We start from the raw sequence: 25,868 nt of genomic DNA, 5'->3' as shown, positions 1-25,868 counted from the left end.
GCAACCACACCCATAGTTTGGATGTGAAAGGCAAGGACTAAGAGGCCAGCAGTCTGAGCCCCAGTCCCAGCCTTGCTACCTCCCTGCTCGGTGACCTTGAGCAAAACCTGGGGTTTCAGATTCTACACTGGAGTCATGGCTCCAGCCTCCTATGATTCTCTGAGACCCGCTCTTATCATCAGGTTGGAGGTCAGGTCGGAGTCAGACACTGTGCTTTTGCGCCTTGGGACCCCCTGCACACATCTGGACTCCAGCTGGCTGTTTCCACGACCACCTCCTCCCAAGACCCAGCGCTGCATGAGGAGAGGGGCTGTGTCCTTCACCTCTGTATCCCTAATGCTGAGTCTGTACCTGACTCATAGTGCTCTAGGTTGTTCATTTTATGAAGAACACATGAATGAATGAATGAATGAATGAATGAATGAATTCCAGTTGCATAAGTAGGATCAGCTGAGTGAATGCTTGGTAAAGAATTTTGAGCACTCTGCCCCTTAGCTGTCCAATAGAAATATAGCAGGAGCCACAGAAGTAATTTTAAATTGTCTTGGAGCCAAATAAATAAAAAGAAAAAAAATTAATTTTAATAATATATTTCCCTTAGTTCACTATATCCCAAATATTATGATTTCAATATGTCATCACCATCAGTGCTATTAATGAGATAGTGTACATTTTGCCTACCAAACTTTGAACTCTAAGCTGTGCATTATACTTAGAGAGCATCTCGGTGTGGACGGGCCATGGTCCACTTGCTCTGTGTGGTCAGTGGCTGTGTGGGTCAGGGCAGCTTTAGAACAGTGGCTTAGAAAGCCCTTTGCCTGACATCCCACAGCATAAATACACATGATGGGACAGGCCATGCACATAAAGCTGAAACAGAAGTTTCTGGAAACAGTGCTGACCTCTACGACATGCAAAATGCCATGCTATGTCGTACTATATTCTACTGGGCTCTTAAAAATGTGACTGGGACCCGAAGAGTTGACTGTGGGTCTAGAGTCTGTGACACCACTCCAGGGGGTTAGGCTTATCCCAGTGCTCTGCTTCGGCCCTGGCCTGTAGTACCCCCCTCCCATCCCGGGGCCAAGGCTTGATATTTGGGGGAAGAATAGGGCCAAGGTGCAGGTGGGGAAGGCATCGTGAAGAGGAATAATGCAGGGGTCAGTCCAGAACCAGGAGCAGGCGAATGCTGGGAGTCAGGATGCCCACAGGCACTACAAGCCTCGGTAGACCCAGGCCAGCAGCCTTCAGGGACGCCTTCCACCCTGCAGAACTGGGAGTTGCAGGAAAACAGTGAGAAACACTGGTGTTCCCATCTCTGTGCCGTGAGTGTGTCTACCTCAGGAACGTGGGGCTCGCCCTCCGGATCCCCATCCCCATGTGTCTGAGAACCCTGTGGGCATTTATACAAGTGAGGCTGGAAGGAGACAACCAGTTGTTAGTTGGAGTCTAGAGCACATTAGGCTCTTGTACAAACCTTTCCTCCCCGGGCCAGTCCCGTAGGCCAGTGATTCATAAGCGTTCACTGAGGACTGTTTGGGCTGGGCCCTGAAATGAGAATTCATTTATTCCACAAACATTTACAGTAATGGTTTCTGGTTCCCTGGGGCTCGGGTCAAAGGGGGGAAACTAGAAATAGCCTCCCTCAAAGAGAACCTGCATTCAGAGGGGCCACGGGATATGAGATGGGATCCGGATACTCTACCGCTTCCTGAGCCGCTGGTAACTGACCATCCTTGGTGTCTGTCATTCCTTCTCAACCCCACCCTGCCAGAGAGATGTCATTATGGCCTTTGACAGATGAGGGAGGTAGGGCTCTGAAAGCGCCTGTCGCTCCCTAAGGAGACGCAGGCTCCCTCCTCTAGTCTCTCCTCGCCTCCCAGGGAGAGGTGTGGACAGAAGAAGCTGCAGGTGGGAGTGAGCTGGTGTCTGGCAGAGTGGGGTCCAAGGAAGGCTTTGAGATCCTTGGAGGCGGACCTCTAGCTAGGTCAGCAAAAAGAGGTGTTGGAGGGGCCAAGAGAGCATCCCCAGATGAAGAACACAGGCACTCCCAAACGCTCCGCGCTTTTGCACGGCAACCTTCTGCTTTCGTCCCGCACACGGGGCTTTTCTCATCAGGAGAGAATCCCATTGTGGAGCCTGACTGCCTGGTTTGCCTCCCGGTCCCTCCATCAGGCTCGCTACTTCATCGTCAGCCTCCCGTTTCCTCATTGTACTGACTGGCGATGACTTGATGAGTTCATGTACGCGATGTGTGTAGTACAGGAACCAGCACGTACGTAGTAAGTGCTCAAGAAATACACGCCATCCTTCTGACAGTCGTCAAGCAAGCCCCACATCGGACACTCAGGTCCAAGGGTGCTGCCCGTCTCTGTGTCCACCTGATTCCTGGAGCTGGGACTCCTGCTTGCCTTGAGGACCCTGTTCGGGGTCTGTACTGTCACAGCCTCTGTGCTCTGAGACCTCGGATGCTTCCAGCTATAGTCACTGTGTTTTAATCGATTGAATTGGAAGCCTTATTGTTTGTGAATTGAATTTGTGAATTTGTGAATTTCCAAGGGAAGGGAAACTTGGCTCTCTCTTGCTAACATAGGTTGCTCCTGGATGTTAATTTTGGCCTTGGTGAGCCTAGATACCGAGTGTCTCTGGAAACCTCTGCAACGGAGATCACAGAAGGAACACAGACATGACGTCTGCCCTTATGGGGCCTCCAGCCCAGTAGGGAAGCAGACACGGAACAGAGGGGCTCAGCTCAGACAGGAGTCAGAAAGGCTTCTCGAAGAAAGTGGTCAAAGCCGAGCCCTGAAGGCTGAGAGTTAGCTGGTGAGGGGGAGAAGAAGATGGGCTGGACAGAGGATACATGCAGAGGAAAAGCTAAGCTCAGTTAAGCAGCCAGAGGAGGTGGTGGGACAGCGGAGATGGGAGGAGCAGGCTGAGTCAGAAGGCTAAGTGAGAGGCCACATTGTGCCGAACGGGCCCCCTGGAGACTGTGGATTTTACCCTTCAATGCAGTGAGAAGCCATTCCAGAGACTTTAGATGGGGAGTGACTTGATTCAACAGGCATTAACAGCTCTCTTGGGCTACCCTGCAGCAAATACTTTGGAATGAACAGGCAGGACAGAGCCTAGAGGCTGTTGCATTTGTCCAAATGGGAGAAGACAGGGTGTGATGAGCGTTGTGACGACAGAAACGCAGAGCACCCAAATTTAGGGGAGGACACAGGTGTGGTGACAGATTCCTTGTCAACCACAGAGGGAGAGGGGATACGGAGATGAGCTCTGGGCTCTGCTGAGAACATCGAGCCGGACTTCCCACAGAAGCAGGTGGGAGATGGTCCTTCTGCTGGCCGGGGAAATAGAGGGGACAAAACAGACAACATTTCTAAGAAGTTCACTCTGATGGGGATGAAAGTGACAGGCCGGGGGGGGCGCGGTGCTTAGGGGAGGGCAGCTGTCAGATGAGGGGTGAGTCTCTGAGTGTTGAGGGGCAGGACCTGAGCGAGAGGAGGATGGTGGGTGAGGGTCAGGAGAGAGAGGTGATCCCAGGCAGGGCGGGGACCAAAGAGGGAGTCAGTGCAGCCCAGAGCTCCCAGAGATAACTGGGCTTCCATCCACGTTGATGGGCTAGACAGAGGGGAGGTAACCCTGTGAGCTGAGCTAAGTCGAGGTTGGTCAGGTTAGGAATTCTCTCTCCCCAGCAGTGGGGGGCTCCCCGTGGTTATGTGGGTGCATAAGAGAGCAGCTTCCCTGCATGTTCACCATTGGTCACTTGTCAGATGATTTGCTGTCTCTGCCCCAGCAGCTCCCCTGTCCACACTGCCAGTGCCCGGGGGGCACACTCAGGTGCGTGCAGCAGGGAACACTGGCAGGAGACAAGGCAGGGGAGAGGTGGGAGGCCAGGTGTCTCTTCTCCTTGCAGGGTCCCTGCAAGCCGCTGTGTCCCTCTTGGACCAGTAATGGCTCTTAACAGGTGGCCTTTCCATACAACTTCTTTGCTCTCCGGGTCGGATATGTATCTTCCCCCTCACTCCTGCAGGTCTAGGAGCTGTTTCTGTGTCCCATTGTTATTAGCATCTGAGTGTTGGACTACCCGTTGTGATTTTGTGATTTCCCTACACTCTGTCCATACCTTTATTATCTTCTTTTTTTTTTTTTTAAGATTTATTTATTTAGTTTAGAGAGCACGAGAGTATGCGTGCACATGAGTGGGGTAGGGACAAAGAGAGAGAGAGGGAGAGAATCCTCAAGCAGGCTCCCTGCTGAGCATGGCTCCTGGTGCAGGGCTCGATTCCGGGACTCTGAGATCTTGAGCTGAAATCAAGAGTCAGACATACTTAAAAAAAAAAAAAAGAAAGAAAGAAAGAAAAAGTCAGACACAACTGAATGAGCCACCCAGGCACCCCTTACCTTTATTTTCAAAATCCCTTTTTCTAACTCTGTTCAAATTATCCAATTTGATCGTGCTGTCACTTTCCTGCAGGGACTCTAATTCTGTAGGGCTAGTCACCCCTTCAGGTTCAAAACACACAGGGTATTAAAGTTGAAGAGGGACCTTAAGTGTCTTCTCATCCAACGCTTTATCCCAGAAGAAAACCAATATTCAGAGAGGCTGAGTGCATTGGCCAGGGTCGTGCAGAAAGTTAGTGGCACATTTGATTTGCTTTCAGGGGAGAAGTGAATCCCAAGACAAGAAGCAATTCTCCCCATGGAGAGGAGCCCTGGAGCCTGAGCTGATTATGGGACGCAGCTGGAAGAGTTTGAGGATGGGACAAACACGTCCTTCCTGTCTAGGACTTTCTTGCACATTCCAGAAACTTTCCTCTGGAAGCTGTCAGTAGCATATGCTTGTTTTCCTCCCGCAGGAATAGGACCCATCCACCTCAACGAAATCGAGTGCACCGGGAATGAGAAGTCCATCATAGACTGCAAATTCAATGCCGAGTCTCAGGGCTGCAACCACGAGGAAGATGCCGGCGTGAGATGTAACATCCCTGCCATGGGCTTCCAGAAGAAGGTGAGGGGCTGTGCTCTGTTTTGGTCACTGAGCCCTAGAAAGTCTGAGCCAGGTGGCCTCACACTCAAGGGTTCTCACAGGTGGAATTTGAGTCCTCTGAGGATGAGCTCAGAAAGGGTCAGGCTCTGCTGCTGTCACTATTAACGACTTTGTCGCCTTGCACTCCATAAGTGTGCCGAGGGAGAAAATGTATGGATAAGCACGCTGTTCCTCAGGGGCAGATATCAGGCCCCTGCTGCATGCCACCCCCTGCATGGGGACTGAACATGTGGCGTGATCGCTAGTCCTTTCTGTAAGGGTCTCAAGGTCCGTAGCACCTGTGACACCCTTGGCATGATCCCTGTGCAAGGACCCAGGGCAACCACATTGACAGCAGATCTATAAGTTACACAATGGTAAGCACGGTATAGACATTATTTGGGGACAGAAAAGTGTAGTTTGGTAACCAGAGGGAAAGACAGGGAAACCTTAACAACATTATACCAAAGACACACCTTTCCTCTCCTGAGGTAAGTCTCTAATATCCTACATCAGCGTGTCTCCAGGCTTGGGTGGTTTTTCCCACAGGGCTAGCCAACAAGATGAATTCCTCTTGGTCTCCCCCATCTTCAGGAAAGGTCTAGTACATTCTATTCATTGCTCTTCACTGTCCCACGTATTTGGTTGAGTCCCAGGCGTCACCTGCTACCCGATTGGCCCGTTGGAAGAGTTTCTTAAGTGCTTATTTTAAAAACGAGCAAATGCAGACACATCAGGGCGCAAGATGGCCCCCCTGTTGGGTTCTTGCTTCAACCGTGATTCTTGACCTTGGCACCGGCATGCCAAACCAGTCAGCCACGACATGCGTTTGGATCCAAACTGGGACCCCCACAGCCCCCAGCCAAGCTGTGCGTTTGCCTGTGGGTGAGTGGGAGCATGGGCCACAAGTCCATGGCTACGGGAGACGCTTGCCATCTCCAGTCGTCTGGCAACCGTGCAAGATAGCTGAACGGAGATGTGGAAGGTGACGTGCCCCGGTCCTGGTATGCAGCGGCAGCCTGACCTTTAGGCTGATTGGAGGTGGGTGGGTGGAGTGGGGTTTTCAACCCAAATGAAAGTCCTAGGCCAAAGAAAGTGATGTTTTGCAGATGCACTTTGTGGTTGGGATGGCTGAACCAGGCTGTGCGCTCGGTGATGCCAGCAGGGACACTGTGCTCCCAGCACCAACGGCCTCACCCTTGCATGGGCCCTCCAGGGTCCAGCAGGTGCTCCCTGAGCTCAAGCAGGAGGCCTGGGAGATTTTACCCCAGCCTCCCATCCCCCGAGGGAAGGAAATGAGCAAGGTCCCCTGTGAAAGAAAGTCTCACAGGCCATACGGGTTGCCTCGGCCCTGCAGCAGGCCAGCCCGTCACGTGCTGTGGCTCGGGGCTGCCAAGGGCACCGGCAGGTATGCCAGACAGAACCGCCAAGACTCTCAGCTGTTATCACGGGTTGGTTTGCTGGGGCCGCCATAACAAAACACCACTGAGAGGCTTCGACGCTAAAAATGTTGGTCCTCACAACTGGAGGGGCTAGAAATCCAAGATCAAAGTGCTGGCTGGGCTGGTTTCTGCCAAGGCCTCTCTCCCTGGCTTGCGGATGGCCGCCTCCTCCTGTGTCCTCATGCGGCCTCAGTGTATGCATCCCCCGTGTCTCTTCCTCGTCTTATAAGTGTGCCCACCGTATTGCACTAGGGCCCATCCTTATGACCTCATTTAATGTAATTACCTCTTGAAACACCCTTTCTCCCAATACAGCCATATTAATGGGTTGGGCTGCGGCGCAGGAATTCTATGGGCACACCAGTCAGTTTGCCGTCACTCACTGGCTGATTCCTTCCATAATTTCTTTGAGGCTTGAGTTTACTCCTCTGGAAAGAAGGACGTTGAGAGAGATGATTTCCCTGGCTTCTCTGCCACCCCCGTTTGGTAGGAAATTGACTTTTCTCTTGAATGGCTACTAGAGACCGCACACTTGGAAGCCGGCAGCTTTGGTCATCCGGCCCCAGCAAAGCCTCATTCCTCTTGCTGCTGGGAGGGGGTAGCCAAGCCCAGGAGGCTCTAGGAAGGGCAGGTGGGCTTCCCGGGCGACCACCCCTGCTGACCACCGGTTCACCTCTGAGCTGTGGGCCTCCCCTGGCCTGGCCTGGTTAGCAAGGCCAAGCCTGTGTGAGGAATGTTGAGTTGGCAAGTGCCTGTACTTCCTTTCAGGCTGACATCCGGGTCGTGTTCCCTTGCCTCCTACCCCCTCACGTCCCAAAATAGGTGTGGGACTGGTTAACCACAACCTTATCAAAACACTAGGCAGCCTTGCTGGACGCCACTGGCGGGAAGGGTTTTGCTTTCCCTGTTGGTGTTCAGGAGAACGTAGCTGCCCGTGCTCCACGCCCTTCTTTCAGACCCCAGACTACTGCCATCGAGAATCAAAGGAATAAGGAAGTGCCAGGGTTATTTTCAGAAACTCTAAGGACGCTGGACCCTCCCTGGCATCCTCGCTGGCTGACCCGAGGCCTCTCGGTGTTCCTCCCATGCTGGTGAGGGCAGAACACCTCTAGCTGGCACATCTGGCTGTTTCCAGAATGCTGGGGCCTCAGAGTGGGGCCCGGGGCATGGAGAACGGTGTCCTGGGCTATGTTAGAGCTTCATGGCTGGCCTCTTGCTCCCTCTGGTCTTCTCTAGAAAATAAGAAAAGGCCCACAGTGCATCTTGAAACTCCCAGAGCTGTGGAACCCTGGTCCCTGTCACTGACTGTTACAATAGTCCATGAGGCAAGGCACTGTCCACAAGGAACTCTAAAACAGTAACAAACCCGATTAAAAGTCATTCTGCTCTTAGCCTCACTGCCCACTGGCATTAGCCTCAGTGCTCACCTGGCCTACCGGATGGTTCATTCCCATAGCCTCCACCTCCCCAGGGTGCACGGGCTTGGTGGGGGCAAGGGGAGGGGGATGGCCCGTGGTGACCTAGAGATGCCCCTGATAGGTTTAAACACACACCCTGCCCAAGGTGCTGCCTTTTCCTTGGCATGTTGAAGCCCGGTAGCCTGCCTTCTGCTGTTCTGGGATTTTCTCAGTGGCTCTGCTCTTCTTATTTGTCTGTGTTTTTACATAGACCCAAAGATATGTTAGTCGTGGGTAAAGTATGATCCAGATCTAAGACCGTGTCCAGTGCCTACCTTCACCCCGGCTCTTAGCCCAGAAACGCTCAGAAGACAAATGTTGGCCTCCCAAAGGCCAGCCTTCTTCTTGCCTAGAACCCCTTCTAGTTCTTCTGAAGAGAGTTTTGGTTTCTGAAGGGACTCCACCCTAATAAAGATCATTACTAGGATGCTGACTAATATTTCTTGAGCACTTAACGATGTGAGGATTTTCCATGAATTATCTCATTTAAATCTTCCTCTCCACAAGCCTGGGAGGTAGACCCGGCATCATGGCTGCCCTTGGCTTGTCTTTTTGCCAGCTGACCTCATTGACCTTTGAAACTCCTAAATCCATAATAAGATTTGAGATGTATGTCCCAGGAGTTATGCTGTTTCTAAGAATTGGCAAGGCAACAGCCCAGTATGTGAGGGTTCCTGGAGGCGTCATGCCTTGTCCCAAAGGAATGAATTGCTAGGCGTATAAAGGAAGCAGTGTAAGGTGTTTGGATGAAGGCGAGCATTTTTAGAGCCCTTCCCCAATCTCTAGATCTCTCTGCTTGAGCTCGCCTAAGCTGGTCCATGCTTTCAGTCCATAAGACTGATCATTCATTCGTTCTTTCCAAATGTATTGTTGGAGAGCCTGATATTTGTGAGGTACCGTCTTAATTCTCGATCACACAGGAAACCGCACAAACACAGCTCTGCTCTTAGGAGCTTACACTCGCGCAGGGGAGACAGATGTTAAACAAATGGCGAGTTAGCTTAATTATAACTGCTCAGAGAGAGACGTGTAGGGAGCGATGGAGTGTGTCCATGGCCAAGGACCCCAATGAGAGGGAAGTGGCTCAGGGTGCGGAATCAGAAGGGTGAACAAAAATCAGCTGGGCAGAAGGGCACCTATACGTAGTGGGCTTACACGGGGCTTACTGTGTGACTTGGGCAAGAGAGGTAGCCGTGAAAACCGGAGGAAGGCCTGCGTGCCTGGAGGTCACAGAACAGGATGGAAGCGTGAGTGGCGGAGCAAGGGGAAGCCGCTGCCATGCTCCGAGCCAGGAAGCGATACGAGCAGGGGCCTTTCAGAGCTTACGCTGGCTTCTGACCAGACAAGCAGGTGATGAAGTCCAGAGCGGAGGCCGGGAGAGAAGGAAGGGGTCTGGCTCGGGCAGGGGATGATGGCCCTGAGACAGGAGGGTCCACGCAGAGGGAAGGGAAGCGAGGAACTGGAAAGAGACTTTGGAGATAAAATCCACCGAGGAAGATTCTGACTGGTTGTTGCGGGGGAGAGAGAGAGGACGGTGTGGAGGGCGGCTCGGGATGGCTGGCTTGTATAACAGAGTCAACTGAGATCAGCAAAGGACAGCTCGCAGGCCAGACCAATCCCTCTGCCTGTTTTTGTCATTATACTTTTACTGGGAACACAGCCACGCTTGGCCATTGACCCATTAGCCCGGGCCGCTCTTAAGCTGTGCAGCAGAGCTGAGTACTTGTGACACGGAGCACACGACCCATGAACCCTAAAACATCTCCCAGCCCTTTGCAGAAAGTGTGCTGCCCCTGGAGTACACGGGAGTGCCTTTTGCTGCAATAGGGGAACAAGGAGATAGAACACAGGTTTAGATGGAGATGGAGAAGATGCACGTTCAGATTTGGGGTCTCCCTGAAACTGACACGTGGACTATGACAGTATTTGAACTGTCAAATAGGCGGCTGGTTACGGGGTCTCAGAAGGGAGTTCTGGTGGAGAGGACAGTGGGGACGGGGGCAGATGAGATTGGGAGCTGGAACCAGCCAAGCAGAGGGTGTGCTGATGACCAAAAGGCCCAAGAAGAAGTCTCAGGGAGTTCTAACATTTTTAATAATTTTAAGTTCTAACATTTAAGTTCTAACATTGGTGCATCCTCCTGGGTGTCTGTTTCTAAGGGCAGCCCTCCCCAGGCGTCTCAGGGATGGCAGCAGGGAGCAGGGGCTGGTGCAGCAGTGGGGGTCAGTGCCCAGGCCTCTAAGGCCTTGGGCTGCCTGCAGGTCGGGACCTAATACACCAGCCTGCACTGGGCACCATGCAGACTCGCAGCAGGCTCTCAGTGATGCTGCTGACGCTGACTGTGTCCCAGGCAGGAATCCCCGGTTTGGGGGAAGTTGAGACTGATGGCAATACGGTGGGGCAGCTTCCCTCCGTTCCTATCTGGTGACTTTGCCTTTCTTTCTGTTCACAGCTGCGCCTGAATGGGGGCCGGAACCCCTACGAGGGCCGTGTGGAGGTGCTAGTGGAGAGGAACGGGTCCCTTGTATGGGGGACGGTGTGTGGCGAGAACTGGGGCATTGTGGAGGCCATGGTGGTCTGCCGGCAGCTGGGCCTGGGGTTTGCCAGCAACGCCTTCCAGGTGAGAAGCCCCCACCTCGGCCCCTTCCATCCAGTGTGACCCTGACCCTCGCAGTCAGAACTGCTTTCCAGGTACCTTCCCCAGCTGCCCGGTAGGTGGACAGCAAAGTGCCCTGAGCTGCGGGGAGAGGGACCAGGAACCTCATCCTGGCCTCGGCTCTGGGTCATGTTCCGCTCTGGACTTCTTTTCTCCGCTACAGAATATGGGGCTGGACTCTGGTTTCCAGGGTCTACTCTGCTTAGAGCACTGAGATTCACCCTGGGCTGTGGGCTGATTCTGGGGTGTTCTGATGTGCCTATGCAGAGGGAAGCAACTCAGTCCTATGGGGTAGTGAAAACCACCCAGCCCAAAGCCCTGGCACCCCAGAGGTCTTAGCTCTCACTCCCTTGGAAGCCCCTCTGTCCAGACCGTGTTTCCCATCCGGCGTCTGTACTCAGGCCTTCTCCCCTTGATTGGCTAGTAAACATCTAAGCCTTTCCCACCATCCAGCCAGCCCCTTCCTGAAAGAGAGGGACTCCGCTGAAGGCAGCTAAGCCTCTGCCCCTATTGAAAGGCAGCAGAGGAGAGGCAAGAAGCACTTTGGCCTCAAAAATCATTGACTTCTTCAAGCTGTATTGTGAGGACACATTGTGAGAAGGAGGCTGTTGGGGGAGGAGAAGCCAGAGATGGAAGACTTGAGGTCTGTTCCCATCTCTACCCCCACCAGCCTTCTGTGTAATAGTCTGGGCCAGTGCAGCTGTCCACCCAGACATCCCTTCTCCTCCCTGTAACATGAAAGGAACCCCTCAGGTCCTCAGTGTCCTGGCTCTAGACACTTTCTCAGTGTTGAGAAAAGGAAAATGTCTGGAGGCCCCACGTTGCTTTGCTAACCCTGCCCCTAGCTCTTGTGCAGGAGGGCGGGGTGGGGGATGGGGGTCCTGCCTCCGGAACAGGATTTCTTAGGGAGGGACTTGGGTCCGCTCCGAAGCCTTGCAGAGCCTGACTGCCTGCCACGGGCTGCTGGGTCCAGGGTAGGAGTTGAGTCCTGAGCTGTCCTGTGGTTCCTCATTCTACCATTCAGAAGGGCCCAGCCTCTGAGAGCCCTGCCCATTCCCTCCGGGGTCCTGGATTCCCACAGTGTCTACACTAATGCTGCTTTGACAAGCCAGGGCCCTCCCTGGGGCTCCAAAGCAAGAGGAGAAAACAGTGCATTTTCACAGAGCACCCATCCCATTATTTTCGTTCCCGGTCAGCTCATTCTTAACACACCTGGGCCTCAGCAGGGTCATGACGTGGGCCCGGATCTCTGCCACCGATTACGCACCCCGTCCCTTCTTGAGGTCCCAGTCCTCTCTCCAGAGGACGACCGTAAGGAGAACCAGTAGGATGTACGCATGATGAGCTATCACGTGTGAACAGGTTTCTTCTCTCCTGCCCGTTCTGATTGATCGGCAGTGTCTCCAGGAGCACTGTGCCAAGGACTCCGAGATCATGTGCAGGTTTAGAGGAGACAGGACCCTGACAGGCAAGTCCTGTCTGCCCCTGGGCTCAGGGCTGGGGAGCAAGCAGCCTGAGTTACCGGCACCTGCCGTTCCTGACACACAACACTGGACAGCCGTTTGACCAAAACCTTAGCCACACTTTCCCCACGGGGAACAGAGGCAGAGCCAGAGGACGGGGCTCTCCCCAACTCCACCACCAGAAAACTGCATGACTCGGGGCCGTGGCTGTGTGTGCCGCCGCTGTCCCCATTAGAAAAAGTGGGCTTACATTTAGCTTCAGCCTTGGGATTTTCCTGAGGCTGAAAGTTGACCGAATACGAGAAAGTGACAGCTCACGGTGACACGCTTCCCATGTCTTTTGATTCCTCCAGGAAACCTGGTATTGGCACGGAAATATCTACGCCAACAAGGTGGTCATGAGCGGGGTGAAGTGCTCGGGAACCGAGCTGTCCCTGGCACACTGCCGCCAGGACGAGGATGTGGCCTGCCCCCAGAGCGCGGTGCAGTATGGGGCCGGAGTCGCCTGCTCAGAAAGTGAGAGTCCTTGGGGGTCACATGCTCAGACACCCCAACACTTGCCTGCTGACAGTGGAAAGAGAAGCAGGAGGGAGGCACTGGGAAGTCTGGGAGCCTTGGGTTCAAATGGCGGGGCCACCGGAGACCAGGGGACCTTCCATGAGTTCTGTCCCTGAGAACTCCCAGCTCTTACCAGTTAACAAGGAAGACAGCACCTTCCTCAGGGCCGCTTCTGAGGCCAGGGAAGCAGATGGAGCACATACCCGGGGCTCCGTGTGTGTTGGCTTCCTTCTCCTCGACCTGCTCCAAAAAGCATTGCTTGTTTTCACACCTTGGAGACAACTTAGCTTCCTGGTGAGTCCCTGGGAATCCTAGAGAGACTGAAAACAGAAGGGGAACCCCTACGGGGACTCAGAATGGCCCAGCTCATGAAGGCTCCCTTCTCTGCAGAGAGAGAGAGAGGACTAGCCCTGCAGCCTTGTGGGCACGCTGCTTTCGGGGGCCTTGCGACAGTGCTGCCCTCTCGCCCTCGCCTTCCAAAACCACACAAGAGGTCCCGGATCTGGCCAGAGAACCTGAGAGCAGACCCCACCTGCCCTTTATTAGCTAATCTTGGCAGAGTTAACCACTCTGATCTCTAGTTACGGTTTTTCCTAGACTATGGGAATTAAATATGACAGGAAACACGCATGCGTGCCCAGAAGACAGTAGTGTGCCATCTCTTACCGTCATGGAAAGCCAGGGAGGCCAGACCTGAGCTAGTGAGCTTCCTGCACCACTGACCCCTTCAGACTCACCCAGCATTTTCTAAGCCTTCCTCCTTAAGTCAGGACTGCCCTCCTCCCACCCCCCAGGCGTGAGCTTCTCCGGGCAAACCACCCTGTCCGAGGAAGAGCTCGTCATTCTTAACCGCCTCCCCGGAGGAACATCCAAACAGAGAGAAGCAGTCAAGGGCCTTTTCTTGACTTCTTAATTTATTTATATTTGTAATATACCATCATTTCCAAGAGGAAAATAACATAAACCTAAATAAAATTCAAGGTAGCCTAGGAGAAAATCAGATGTGAAAAGTAGGGATTGGCAAAAAAGTACTGGCTCAAAATGGAACTGAGAGAGAGATTAAAAAAAAATACGTGCTATAAAGTCCTATTCGTGTACTGTCGGGAGGTCATAAAATTCACCAGGAGCTTCCTAACAGCCAAAGGAAGGAGGGAAACCTGGTCATTAATGTCATCCATAGTGTCCATGAAGTAGAAATATACCCGTGAGATGAGAGATGCCCACTGTTCTAGATTCTGAGATGGAAAGGAATTTCTCATGCAGACAGACAGTTATGAGATCAACAGTGCCCTTGACTTCCTCATGGCAGGTGAAAAATGAGTTTTATGGGGCTCTGAGAACTCAAGTTAGGCCAAAGGCATCACTCAGAGTGACTCCTGGGGTAGACGGGGGAACGGTGGCCATTTGGGCCAGGAACACAGCTCTTAGTGGATCTGGCTTAATGCATGTTACAGTATTGGCAGATGAGGAATATTCTGCATAATTACTATTTCTCATCTGACCAGTTCCACCCTGTATCTGCAAGTCTTCCTTTTCTCTCCCTCTTCCCACTGACCCACACCCCCACCCCGCCATATACACTCCGTCTTCTCTGTTATCTCTCGTGTCTTCTCTACTCCCTCTAGTCTCGGCCCGTGTCCAGGCACCATTCCTCCAGCCTGTATCAGTGCAGAGGCTCCTCGGCGGCACCCCCACAGTGACGGGTGCCCCTCCGATGGCTCCCCCACCCCAGGGCCGGAATCCATGCTGGTCTCCCACGCATGCTTCTGTCCTGTTCAAGCCCCTCCAGGCTTCCCCACAGCACTTAGGTGAATTTGGGAATTTGCACAAGGCACGTGTTGTCCAGCCTCATTTGGAGCCACCTCCCACCTCCCACCCCTCCTTGGTGGCCCAGCCACAGAGGTGCCCCTTTATGCTTCAGGGACCTGACTCGTGCTACTTAGCATTGTAGGGCTACTCCTTGTAATCCCTGCTCACCCTCCAGGGAGCAACTAAACCCTAATTGCCTCCAAAGAAATCCTTCCCAACCTCCTCGACACCACTGGGTCCCCTGGTTATAATTTCCAACGCCCTCCATATGTCTCCTTCTGGCTCTGGTCACAACTGTAATTAAGCAGCTAATATGGGCTTCTGTCTGTCTCTCCTGTGACAACGTAAGTTCAGCCTTGTGCAGCACTCTCCAGAGAGCCTAGCACAGGGTTCACTGGAATGCTTGGTTGAAAGACAGAGAGAAAGAGCAAGGGAGACCCGTTTGCTCAGCTCAGATGGAAGCAGAAGTGCTGTCCACGGAGTACCGACTGTGGTACAGACAGTGCATAAGACTCATTACAGCCTCCAATAAAAGTGTGACCAGGACACTCGGCACCAGCCATGCTGCCTCCTGGTGTGTGTCCTCCAAGAAGAAGTATTTCTCAACAAAGGAGAACCCTCCACTTGCTGTCTTCCACTCCTTACCCCCATCTCATCTGTGTGGCCCCCTCCAGACCCTTCAGCTCCACATCCATCCCCTGCAGGTGGATTTGCTCTCGAGAGGCTGCCGGCCCCAGGGGGTCCCAGTGTGTCTCCATGCGCAGCCTGGGGGTCATGGGGAGCGCTCCAGGCTCTGGTGAACTTGAGAGAAACAACGCTCAGACGCACACCTGCTCCAGTTACAAGCAACTTGTCAGAAAATGAAGGATGGATCCCGTTACAAGTAATTCACAGGCAATACTTTCGTGAATTCAGATGTACTAGAAATAGTCAGTAGAATCTGACTTTTAATGGGAAACCTACAGTTAACCCTTTTGTAAAAAAGATAAACCTTCTAATAGGCTTGTTTAGGAAATATAGAGTGTGGCCATCGGTAATTTTTTTAAAAACACCTGTAGTGTACAGTGTGCTCACTGATTCAATCAAGCTTTGTTTTAAAAAATGCACCTGAGGGCACCTGGGTGGCGCAGTCAACCCGTTAAGTGTCAGACTCAGTTGGCTCAGGTCATGATCTCAGGGCTAAGGGATCGAGCCCTGAGGTGTGAGGAGCCTCGCTCAGCCGGGTATTTGCTTCTCTCTCTGCCTCTCCCCCTTTGCCCCTCCCTGAGCTTGCACTTTCTCTCTCTAAAATAAATACATAAATCTTTTTTTAAAAAAATGCACCTGGTGGAAACTCTCATGCAGAGCAACGGTATGCGTGGAAACTGGAAGAATCCGTTATTGAGCAACATGCATCAGAGCCTTGAAAACACGCAGCCCTTCTGTCCAACAATGTCCCTTCTAAAAACACCCTCTAAAGAAATAAGTTATATACACAGACTTACTCCTGGATGTTTATCACAGCTTTATCTTTAATGGTGAGAAAAGGCAAGCACCCGGTGTATCGAGAAATAGGAGGTAGGGCTATGAATTCAATACTATGCAGCCATAAAATGCATGTGTAATGGGTATTTATTAACAAGGAAATAAGTCAAGATCTGTTTTAAGGGAGATGGTATTAGCAGACTGTAAATCTACATACACTATCACACGTGTTGTAAACTGTGCTTCTCTCCCAGAAGGATCAGACCGAGGTGTTCACGGGGCTCTCTCTCCAGGAAGCATAGTATCATTGTTATTGTTTGTATTTTATGATGGAAAATCTCCAGCCACCCAAAACGAGAGATAACAATATAATGGACGCTCGTGTCTTGCCCATCATGTTGCACTGGTCACTGCAGAGATGTCCGAGAGGAATCTCCGAGGAGGGGAAGAGGAATTTGGGGTAACATTCCTCAAGGAGGGGACCTGGAGAGACCGTGAGCCCGTCCCAGATGGTGATGCTAGGCAGGGATGGGGTTGGTCCCAGCTCAGGAGTCCAAAGCAGAAGACTTGGAGGGGTGAGGGGGGTCGCTCATCTTGCTTAAACACCGTGTCTGTGCTCCCCAGCTGCCCCCGACCTGGTCCTCAATGCGGAGATCGTCCAGCAGAGCACCTACCTAGAGGACCGCCCCATGTTCATGCTCCAGTGTGCCATGGAGGAGAACTGCCTCTCAGCCTCGGCCGCCCAAACCAACCCCACCACAGGCTACCGCCGCCTTCTGCGCTTCTCTTCCCAGATCCACAACAACGGGCAGTCTGACTTCCGACCCAAGAATGGCCGCCATGCGTGGATCTGGCATGATTGCCACAGGTGAGCCCTCCTGCATCACTAGCAGCGTAACACGGTGCAGGGCCCGCATAGGAATCAGAATCGCAGGGTCCTTCTAGAGCGAGCCGAGAGGCCACACATCCAGAAGGTCTGCCCACATTAGAGGGGGTCCAGGTCGCCACAGTGGCCTTCCACATTTACTGAGCCATTCTCCACCGCCAGCTGCCCCGGCCCCCCTCACCTTCCCCTAGCCTGGTCTCTTTCTTGCCTCCAGTACCTAATGTTAGGGAACAAACATCTTGTTTGTTTAATCTCCACTGACACTTCGGTTGATGGTTTTCACGTCCAGTTCACGCTCTGCATGGTGCTTAGGGGTTCCGCAATTTTTTGATTTTTATAAATATATGTGAGGGGTGCCTGGGTGGCTCAGTCAGTTAAGCATCTGCCTTCAGCTCAGATCATGATCTTGGAGTCCTGGGATCGGGCCCCATGTCAGGTCCCTGCTCAGCGAGGAGTCTGTTCTCCCTCTGCCTGCCGCTCCCCGTGTTTGTGCTGTCTCTCTGTCAAATAAATAAATAAAATATTTTTTTAAATATACTCAAAAAAATATATACATATATATTTGAAATATCTCCAGGAAGGTAGTGGGTGTGGAGGCAAGGCTTCTGGGCCCAGCAGTCATAAGACCCAGTCTCTCAACCCAGCCTTGCTTCCAACCAGCTGCGTGATGTCAGACCATCTGGGCCACATCAGCTGGGACCTCCAGTGTCCCTGCCAGCCCTCAGCCTGTGGACTTGGCCCCAGTGCTATGAATCCTGCACCAGAACAGAAATCCTAGAGTTGGCCCTAGCTGGAGCCAACAGAAACCACCCATTCATCTCCTTGCTTTTTCTTTCTCTTTGCCTTTGATGCTCATTCTAATCCAGAGCCCACTGCCCTAGCTTGTTCAGATTTTCCTGCAGGGACCTGACTTGGGCAGGGAGAGGGAACAGAAGAGAACACAATTTTGAAGACGAAGCGAGGGAGCCCTGCCGTGCAATAGGGCAGCAAGCCCCCGAGGGGTCCCCAGTGAGCACCCCCTCTCCCTGGATGCCCTCCATCTCTGCGGCAGAGCTCCCTCCTTCTCAAAGGGAGGCCCGCGGGCGGGCAGAGTCACTCGGTGGCAGACCTTCGCCCCAGAATCTGCATTTTGTCAGGATCACCAGGCAATGGTGTGTATGTCATGTCTTAAGTCTGAGGAGCCCCAGCCCAGCCAGGACTAGGCGTCCTTCCAACTGGAAAACATAGCGACCCCCATGAGGGGCATTAGAACTGACTTTTATTGACCCCCTTCTCAGTGCCAGGCACATTTTCAGGGGTAAGGGAGTGGAGGCTCTGTGTTTATAGGGCTGGTCCAGGAAGTCCAACGGGAAGTTGCCGGGCGCAGATCCCCGGCTTGCGTCTGTCTGACTCCAGCTCTTTCCGTTACCTCTGCTGCATGTTCATCAGAAACCTGTCCTCGCCTGCTTCTCCATGTCCCAATGGATGCTCCTGTCACAGTCAAACCGGATTAGGGATTGACTGTTCAATCTGGTTCAAAAGAAAAAGCCTAGGGATAGAACTTAAGAACTTGTTGATTTTCCTTCATAATTATTAGCCGTATGTTTTGAATGTCCTAATTAGCCAGGGAATTTTCGGTCTCCATACAGAAGTATGTCAGCCTTCAGCAGGGTGGACGTCAGAGAGTAAAACTGAAGTCGTGAGCAGATTGGTGCCTGATGGCCTCTAGAAAGCATATGGGTGGGAGCCCTGGGCCGGCAGGGGCTGACGCTGCCCACTGTAAGTTGGACATGATTGCATCTCTGTCCCACACGTGGCGGTCCGCCCACACATTACATGGGGGGAGTCTCCGTGGGACATCTGCTAGCTCTCCAAGCAGTGGTTTGTCCTCTAAGAATACACATGGTGACACTACGGACGTGTTCCTTCTGATCTGGAGCTCCAGCGTCCTGGTCTCTACCCCACCCCACCCCATGCTTTTCCTGTCATCCTGTTTCATTTCTGTCTTACAGATGTTCTAATCAGTGGTTTGGGAGGGATGGGTGGAAAAAAACATGCTGGCCAAGCATATGTCCCTTCAAGCCACCCCTTCCTCATCGGTAACTGAGATCTCAGGGAGCATAAGAGTGTTGCCCTCCCCCAGCACCCAGCCTCCAAAGCTCCAGGGGACATGTCCAGGCTCTGTAGGAGGACCTTTCAATAGGACTTCTGGCCCCAAACCTCGGTTGGGTCCCTTTGGGAGTATGATGAAAGCAGGCCCTCTTCACCCAAAAACAAAAAATTATTTCTAGTAGATTTAACATCCTCTTTCAGCAGATTTACTGACTGTGGAGCCAAAGTTGAGAACCCTGGCTCAAATCAGTGTGCATGGGGAAAATTATCACTCCCAATGTGATTAATGCTACAGTGAGGAACAGAACTTCTTTGAAAGCTTTCAAATGAAACCTAAAGACTGACCCCCTTAGCACCTTCCTTGCCCACTAGAGGTAGAAGAAAATGCCCTGAGATGTCCTCTCTTATATGCACCGTGCCATGGGTCAATGACCCTGCCTGTGCCCCAGGGAGCGGGGCCACACCTACTTCACTGGCATATCGTGTCCCAGGTCTGGCAGGGTCCAGGCAGAGCTGGACATAGAGCCACTCTGCCCCTGCTTTGGCCCAGAGATGAGTCCTCATTCTACAGGCAGCCCCACGAGAGGCAAGCAGGGCGGTGGAGGCACAGCCCAGGGCCCAGCCCAGTGACCCGGGAACAGCCCTGCTCCAAAGAGGGGACTTTCCCAGGCCCCATCTTGGATCAAAGCCCCACAAATGCGATGTGGCCTCTGGGAGCCAATGTTAGGCCCTTGTCCCATCTGTAGGGCTTTGTTCTGGCCAGAGGGCTCCCAGCACATGGGGAGGGTGGGTGGAGTGAGCAGAAGGCCCTCACCCTTCATGACAGCACCTCGTGAGCCTGGAACACCCGCCACCATCCTCCCCTCCTCATATACTCTGCAGTGGGGACAGGATCACTGTCGCAGCTGCAGCTGAGCCCCAGCTAGGACTGTCCATTCTGGAGGCACCAGGGGACATGTGGCAAGGGTTGGACAGGGTGAAGGGCGACAGCATTTCTGCAGTGCACACCGACTTTATGATTCAGAGTTTTATGTGGGTCCCCAGGGACCTAGGAAAACAGAGCTGCCATCTTCCTCTGGACGGGCGTGGCCCATCTTCCACATCTCCATCATCTCCTTCTTCCACTGACATCATGTCTTAGCATACTGAGCTCCGGAGTCTTAAGGTAGAAGGCCATCCTTCCTTTTCTCTGGGTCACAACGACTTCCGCCAAATGTCAGGTTATTCTCTCTCTCCTGAGGTTCTGGAATTTCTTTCCAAGTTGTCATTTCCCTAGCCCACCCCCCCACCACCACATGGATCTCCAGTCCCCTCTTAAACTTTCAAGGGTCAGGACACCTCAGTGTGGAAAGTGGAGATATACCCATAACCAATACGTGCCCTCCTGCCCTCCAGGAGGCTCCATCTGCATTTCCTGGGTGGGGGGGGGGGCAGGGGGTGCCCAGGTCTCTACAGCCAGCAGGCAGGGAGGGAGACGAGGCCGCAGGGAGTGATGTCCACACCTGCCCCAGAGGTGAAACACAGGAGCCCCAGGACTACAGCTAGCTGGAATCAAGAGGCTCCAAACCAGCTGTTTCCATCCTCGTGTTGGCAGAGGAAAAACTGAAGAGCTAGGGAAGACTCTTAAATCAAGTCTGCAGGAAGCAGGAGGAGCGGGAGAAGGTCAGCCTTACAAGAGTCCATCTGTGGACTGCGTCTGAATTTTGTTTAGACAACGGAACATAAACCCATTTCTCTTCAGTCTTTCCAGCCGGTAAACATGGTAACATAAACCCCTCTCTGAAAGATGCAGACATGTTTTAGGCAGTGAGTCAGACCTCATGTCTCATCCTGCTCCTTCGAGAAGCCAAAATAGACTCGTTCGGAGTCATGGCTTCGACTTGCCACAAAATGTGTCCTTGTGAGTGTTCTCAGGGGGCCCCTGGCTCAGCATCGCTTTACTCAGAAACGAGCAACCTGAGAAGAGCCCAAGTTAGGAACTCCTGGCATTATTTTTAGCACAAGCAAACATAGGAGAAAGGGGGAAAGAACCTCTAATTTCCTCTCTGAAAACCTATCGTTTTAATTCCCCTCTTGCCGCTGTCCTGACTGCCGCTGCTCCCATGGAGGGAGCCTGAGGCCAGCCCCGTGGGCCTTGGCGGGGTGAGGAAGGCTGGGAAGGGTAGCAGGAAGGGTAGTGACGGCAGTGGTCACACGAACACTACTCGTGGTACTTCTGTGAGCGGGAGTGACGACGAGAGAGTTGACAGGTGCTGAGAACCCCTCTGTTACAAGCCCCCTGGGAGGTCTTTCTGTGGTTTCTCTGATTCAGTCCTTCTGGGACCCCTAAGAATGGGTCCTGTGATCATCCCCTTACCTGAGGAAGAAGCTTGGGTAGTTTTGCTGCCCGTGCCTTGGGTGCCTTGTATCTCTGTTTCCGCATTTGTCCGTGTCCCTGTGATGCCAGAGACAAGCGTGTTCGCATAGTTGCACATGCCTGTGAGACACACGTGGTGCAGCTCGGGCTGGGCCTCAGGGAGGCCCTTGGCCACACGCGGCAGCCACCTTCCCCTTATTTTTTCTGCACCAAAGGCACTACTTTCCAAGAATCTGCATCTGTTCTCAATTCCTCCGGAGCCAAGAGATGGGACACTGTTATGTAAACAACTCGCAGGAACAAGAGACACGGGGACACACGAGCTCTCCCTCCTCTGCTCTCATCCTGAGCCCATGGGGATGTGCCTGCCACGCTCTGCTCCTTCCCAAGGGCCTGCGAGCCCCCCTCGGCCCCTTTTTACATGTCCCAGGCGAGGGGCACAGACTCCTGCCGCCCACTTCGAGCTGGTGCGGTGACCTGGGGGCCCTTCTGCCTTGAGTCCGGATACCCCCCGACTCGCTCTTCCTGCCTTTCCCCTCCCGCACATGCCCTCCCCCTTCTGTCCTTTCCCTCCCCGCCGTATCCCCACTTCAGAAAGTTTCCCAGAGATCTCAGAAAGTCACTTTTATCGGTCTGCAGTAAGTGTGCAATACAGAAACGGGCTGGGACAGAGAGTCGTGCCCAGGAGGGTTATAAACAGCACTGAGTAAAGAGCTCTTCACGTATGGAGCGGACAGCATGACAGGTCCCCTGCCTCCCCGGGCACCTTGCTAATCCCCACAAGGCCGCCTGCGTCCAGGCAGTGTTGTTCCTGTTCAGCTGGTGAGAGAGCCGAGGCCCGGATGGGCAAGCCTCCCCTCGTGGGGGAGCACCACGGATACCAGCTTCTGCTTCTGTCCTCCCTTTCCTCAGGCCCTGTCACCTACTCCTCTTCCACAGGCCACCACGCAGGACCCCACTGCTTGCAGGTGGCAGCTCCAGCCACTGACCTGTAACCCGCCCCCCTGCCTTTCTCACTCACTCTCTCTCTGCAGGCACTACCACAGCATGGAAGTGTTCACCCACTATGACCTCTTGAACCTCAACGGTACCAAAGTGGCAGAGGGCCACAAAGCCAGCTTCTGCTTGGAGGACACAGAATGTGAAGGAGGTATCTTTGTGTGGTGGCTCCAGAGGGACTCCAGTGCTCCCACCTGTCCTGGAGCCCAGGCCTGACACCACACTCTGTCACCCTGGCCACTGCTGACTCTCCCCATGACCTCTTCTCCCCTCAGGCCTTCCCGTGGCTATAGCTCGGGGCTGGAGCTTGTAGGCAGGGCCCAGCTGTGAAGATGCTGGATCCCCCCAGAGTTCTGCCAGTGGGCACTGGTGGGTCCACATGGTCCCCTGGTGAGGCCCAAACCTGGCACATAGTTCCCCTCCACCTCTGGCTCCCTGGGTCCCAGTGCCAAACCCCCACCCCACAGGCTCATGGCCTCCCAAGTCCAAACCCAAAAGACCCGTTCTGAGGTTCCCAGGTCTCTTGACTCCCCCGGAGGCGGCACTCAGCTCCCACCTCTGATCACGGGTAGGCACATCTGCCACCTGACCTGACTGGAACTCAGGGGAGACGCAGTGCTGTTTCTGCATATGCCCAGGGCTTCAAGCAGTGCCAGGACAGGTTAGCCTCTTGGCAAATGCATGTTCATTACTCAGCCGTGGACTTGCCATGCCATGAAATCACCCAAACGAATGAGTTTTGAGCATGTCCTATGTGCCACACAACCAGCCGACCCAGTGAAGGGTCAGATGCACAGACCAGACCTGAGCCCACATCCAAGTGCCGACTCTCCAGAGGGCGGCAAGATGACCCCCACATTAAGCTAAATAACCACCACCAGAGCTTTCCCAGATCAGCACTCACTTCATTCCCAAGCTAATGCGAATGCCAGAGGGGCCAGGGAGGGCTTTGTGGAAGAGGGGCCCTTGGCTGGCCCTAAAAGGACAAGACAGGATGTGGGTAGAGAATCAGGCAAGGGGTCCAGGGAGGGGAGACCAGCTGGGAGATCTACACAGTTGGGATAGGATGCCAAGCCCTGAGGAAGCAAAGGTTTGAGGGCTTAGGGTAAGGAAGAGATTTGTCAAGCGTGGGCTCTGGGAACAGTACCCAGCCAGCAGGGCTTCTTGGGGCGCACTGGGGGAAGGGGAGCACAGAGGGCGAGCACTAGAGGCAACAGGGCCCAGGTGCAAGGGACCGGGCTTCTCTCTGCCCCTACCTACAGACATCCAGAAGAATTATGAGTGTGCCAACTTCGGTGAGCAGGGCATCACCATGGGCTGCTGGGACGTGTATCGCCATGACATCGACTGCCAGTGGGTCGACATCACCGATGTCCCCCCAGGAGACTACCTATTCCAGGTAGGAGGGGGTCCAGCCCCAGCGGATGGGAGGAGGGCCCTTTCTCCCGGTGATGGGAAGGCGTCCCCCTTCCTGCTGGTGTCCGAACAGGAAATGAGGGCAGCGAGGCCAGTCTGAAGGGCAGGAGTCCTATGCCCAGGGGTCAGCACATCAGGGCCAACCAGGTGACCTAAGCATCGGAGGCATGCACACCTCCTGGGACACCCGCACTCAGCTGGCACCTGAAACTTGCAAATCAAAATACACGGGCAGCCAGATCTGGTCCTCCGGCCGAGGAGCTGTTCCACAAACTCTAAGGTGCCCACACCTGCGATGTCCTTTGACACAGGCTCTGTCCTCCACGCATCCTCTCCCAGGGCCCTCACCCTGCCTCGTCTGTGCTGTCAGAGCTGAAAGTAATCTCATGAAGAGCAGTTCACTCGCCAGTGTTTGTGACCTGGGTCTCCCAGAATAGCTGGCCTCGGGCAAGGGTCTGCAGGGGGGACGGTTCTCCTGCCTCCCTGCAGACACAGCGGCCTGCTCCAGCCTGCTCCAGCCAGGGCCCTGGCCGGCGTGGGAGTGGGGCTGCCCCCACCAACCTCCCCCTCTCTGGGGCACAGTTGTGCTCCGGCCCACGGGGGCTCTGTGGCGTCCTGTCACATTCCTGTACAGCCATCCGGCTTGCTTTGGGGCTGGCCCCACCGAGTGGCAAAGTAGGTGACCAGAAATGTGTCATCCTGCCTTGAAAACTTGCCCAATGGGGCACTCTGCCAGCCCAGAGCCTGGCCCAGGGTCCCCACCCTGCAGACGGCCCTGGGAAGAAGCAACACCTGCAGAGAAGTGACCACAGAGCGGCTTTGAGAGTCTTCCTGGGCAGTTTGAGAGGCTGGAAATCAGACAGCCAAACACTTTTCCACCCACAAACCCCAAACTGCAGACTTGGGAGAGGCCCAGCCAAAGTGCTCTTTATTCTAAAAACTGACTATCCATGTCTCTGTGCACGTACACGGTGCATGGGGGCTTCCGTGTGGGGTCTGCTATCGCTCTGCTGGGGGAAGGGGTGACATCACATGTCCTGACCAATGCCATCTATTTAATAACGATGGCTCGTTGGAAGCCTGATGCCAGGCCTGGCCTGGCTGGGCCTGAGCCCTGTGAATGCATGGAGCCCTCCAAGGAAGGGCTCCACTAGCACGCCCATTTCACAGCCCGGCAAACCCAGATCATGTCTGCGTTCCTGACGCCTGAACTTTACAATTAGCTAATTAACTCAACAGGAGCATGTTAGTGCCTCTGTTTCAAGGAAAAGAATTTTTTCCCTTAGGACAGACACGGAGCTTCCCCTGGCCTGGGATTCACTGACCCTCTCCATTACCTCCTGGCCCTGTGTGCAGACAGCGGTAATGCTGCCAAGGCCGGGAGAGAGCCAGCCAGGGTAGACTGGGGGGTGGCCTTCCAGGCAGATGGGCCTGCGGGCGAGGACTCAGAGGCAGGGGCTTGTGTGAAGAAGGCACACCTCCAGGAGCACACAGCCTGGTCCTCATCTGCACCCCATCTCAGCGTGTCCTGCCTCCAGCTTCCTCCTCGGTCCTATCAGCAGCCTCTTCTTTGGCTACCCTGGGCCCCAATTCCTGCCTCTACTATCCTCAAGCCTCCCAGGGCCCCCAGGACAGGGTAACCCCTTTATGAAGGCCTCTCTGTGGGAGGGTATGTGTGTGAATTGCACAGAGGCAGGCAGCCAGGGGCGCATACCCTCACTCCTCTGGACCTTGCCCCCTCATCCCCCGGGCCCATCCTGCCCCCAGCACCGGCCATGCTCCTTCCCATGAGGTCGCCCCGGCTCTGGATGCAGGGCTGGTGTGGGTGGGCTCCAGGCCTGTGGTGGGCACTGGGGCATGGCCAAGGCGGGTCTCAGCAGCTTACTCCAGTCTGCCCCGCTCCCAGGTCGTCATCAACCCCAACTATGAGGTCGCCGAGTCTGACTACAGCAACAACATCATGAAGTGCAGGACCCGCTACGACGGCCACCGCATCTGGATGTATAACTGCCACATAGGTAAGGGCCCCGGGCGCTCGCCCCTCACCCCAGGGGACCCAGGGTCCCCCCTTCAGCCTAGCCTCTGGGAGATGGAGGCAAGAACTGCCCTGCTTTGTCGAGGAATCCGAGCGGCTTCCCAATCTGGGTAACGAGCGTGGGGAACGGAGCCAGCCTCCTACTTCCACGCACAGGAAGGAAGCTGTAGACACATGAGGCCTGGACAGAGCCTGGGTTTTCGC

General features: G+C 54.1%; 1 protein-coding gene across 3 annotated transcripts in view; it reads left to right on the top strand.

The window, feature by feature from the left end:
• Positions 1–25,868, top strand: part of LOXL2 (lysyl oxidase like 2) — an 87,292-nt gene that overhangs the window by 60,018 nt on the left and 1,406 nt on the right. For all 3 annotated transcript variants that reach the window (XM_059371851.1, XM_059371842.1, XM_059371860.1), the window contains exons 7-13: positions 4,863–5,014; positions 10,384–10,551; positions 12,404–12,566; positions 16,506–16,749; positions 22,249–22,364; positions 23,476–23,612; positions 25,536–25,647. In XM_059371851.1, coding sequence (XP_059227834.1) covers positions 4,863–5,014; positions 10,384–10,551; positions 12,404–12,566; positions 16,506–16,749; positions 22,249–22,364; positions 23,476–23,612; positions 25,536–25,647 — 1,092 coding nt within the window. The remainder of the gene's footprint in view (positions 1–4,862; positions 5,015–10,383; positions 10,552–12,403; positions 12,567–16,505; positions 16,750–22,248; positions 22,365–23,475; positions 23,613–25,535; positions 25,648–25,868) is intronic.

Source organism: Mustela nigripes, chromosome 1, assembly GCF_022355385.1.
Source record: "Mustela nigripes isolate SB6536 chromosome 1, MUSNIG.SB6536, whole genome shotgun sequence".
NCBI classification, from domain to species: Eukaryota; Metazoa; Chordata; class Mammalia; order Carnivora; family Mustelidae; genus Mustela; species Mustela nigripes.
This window is presented reverse-complemented; position numbering and strand designations above follow the sequence as displayed.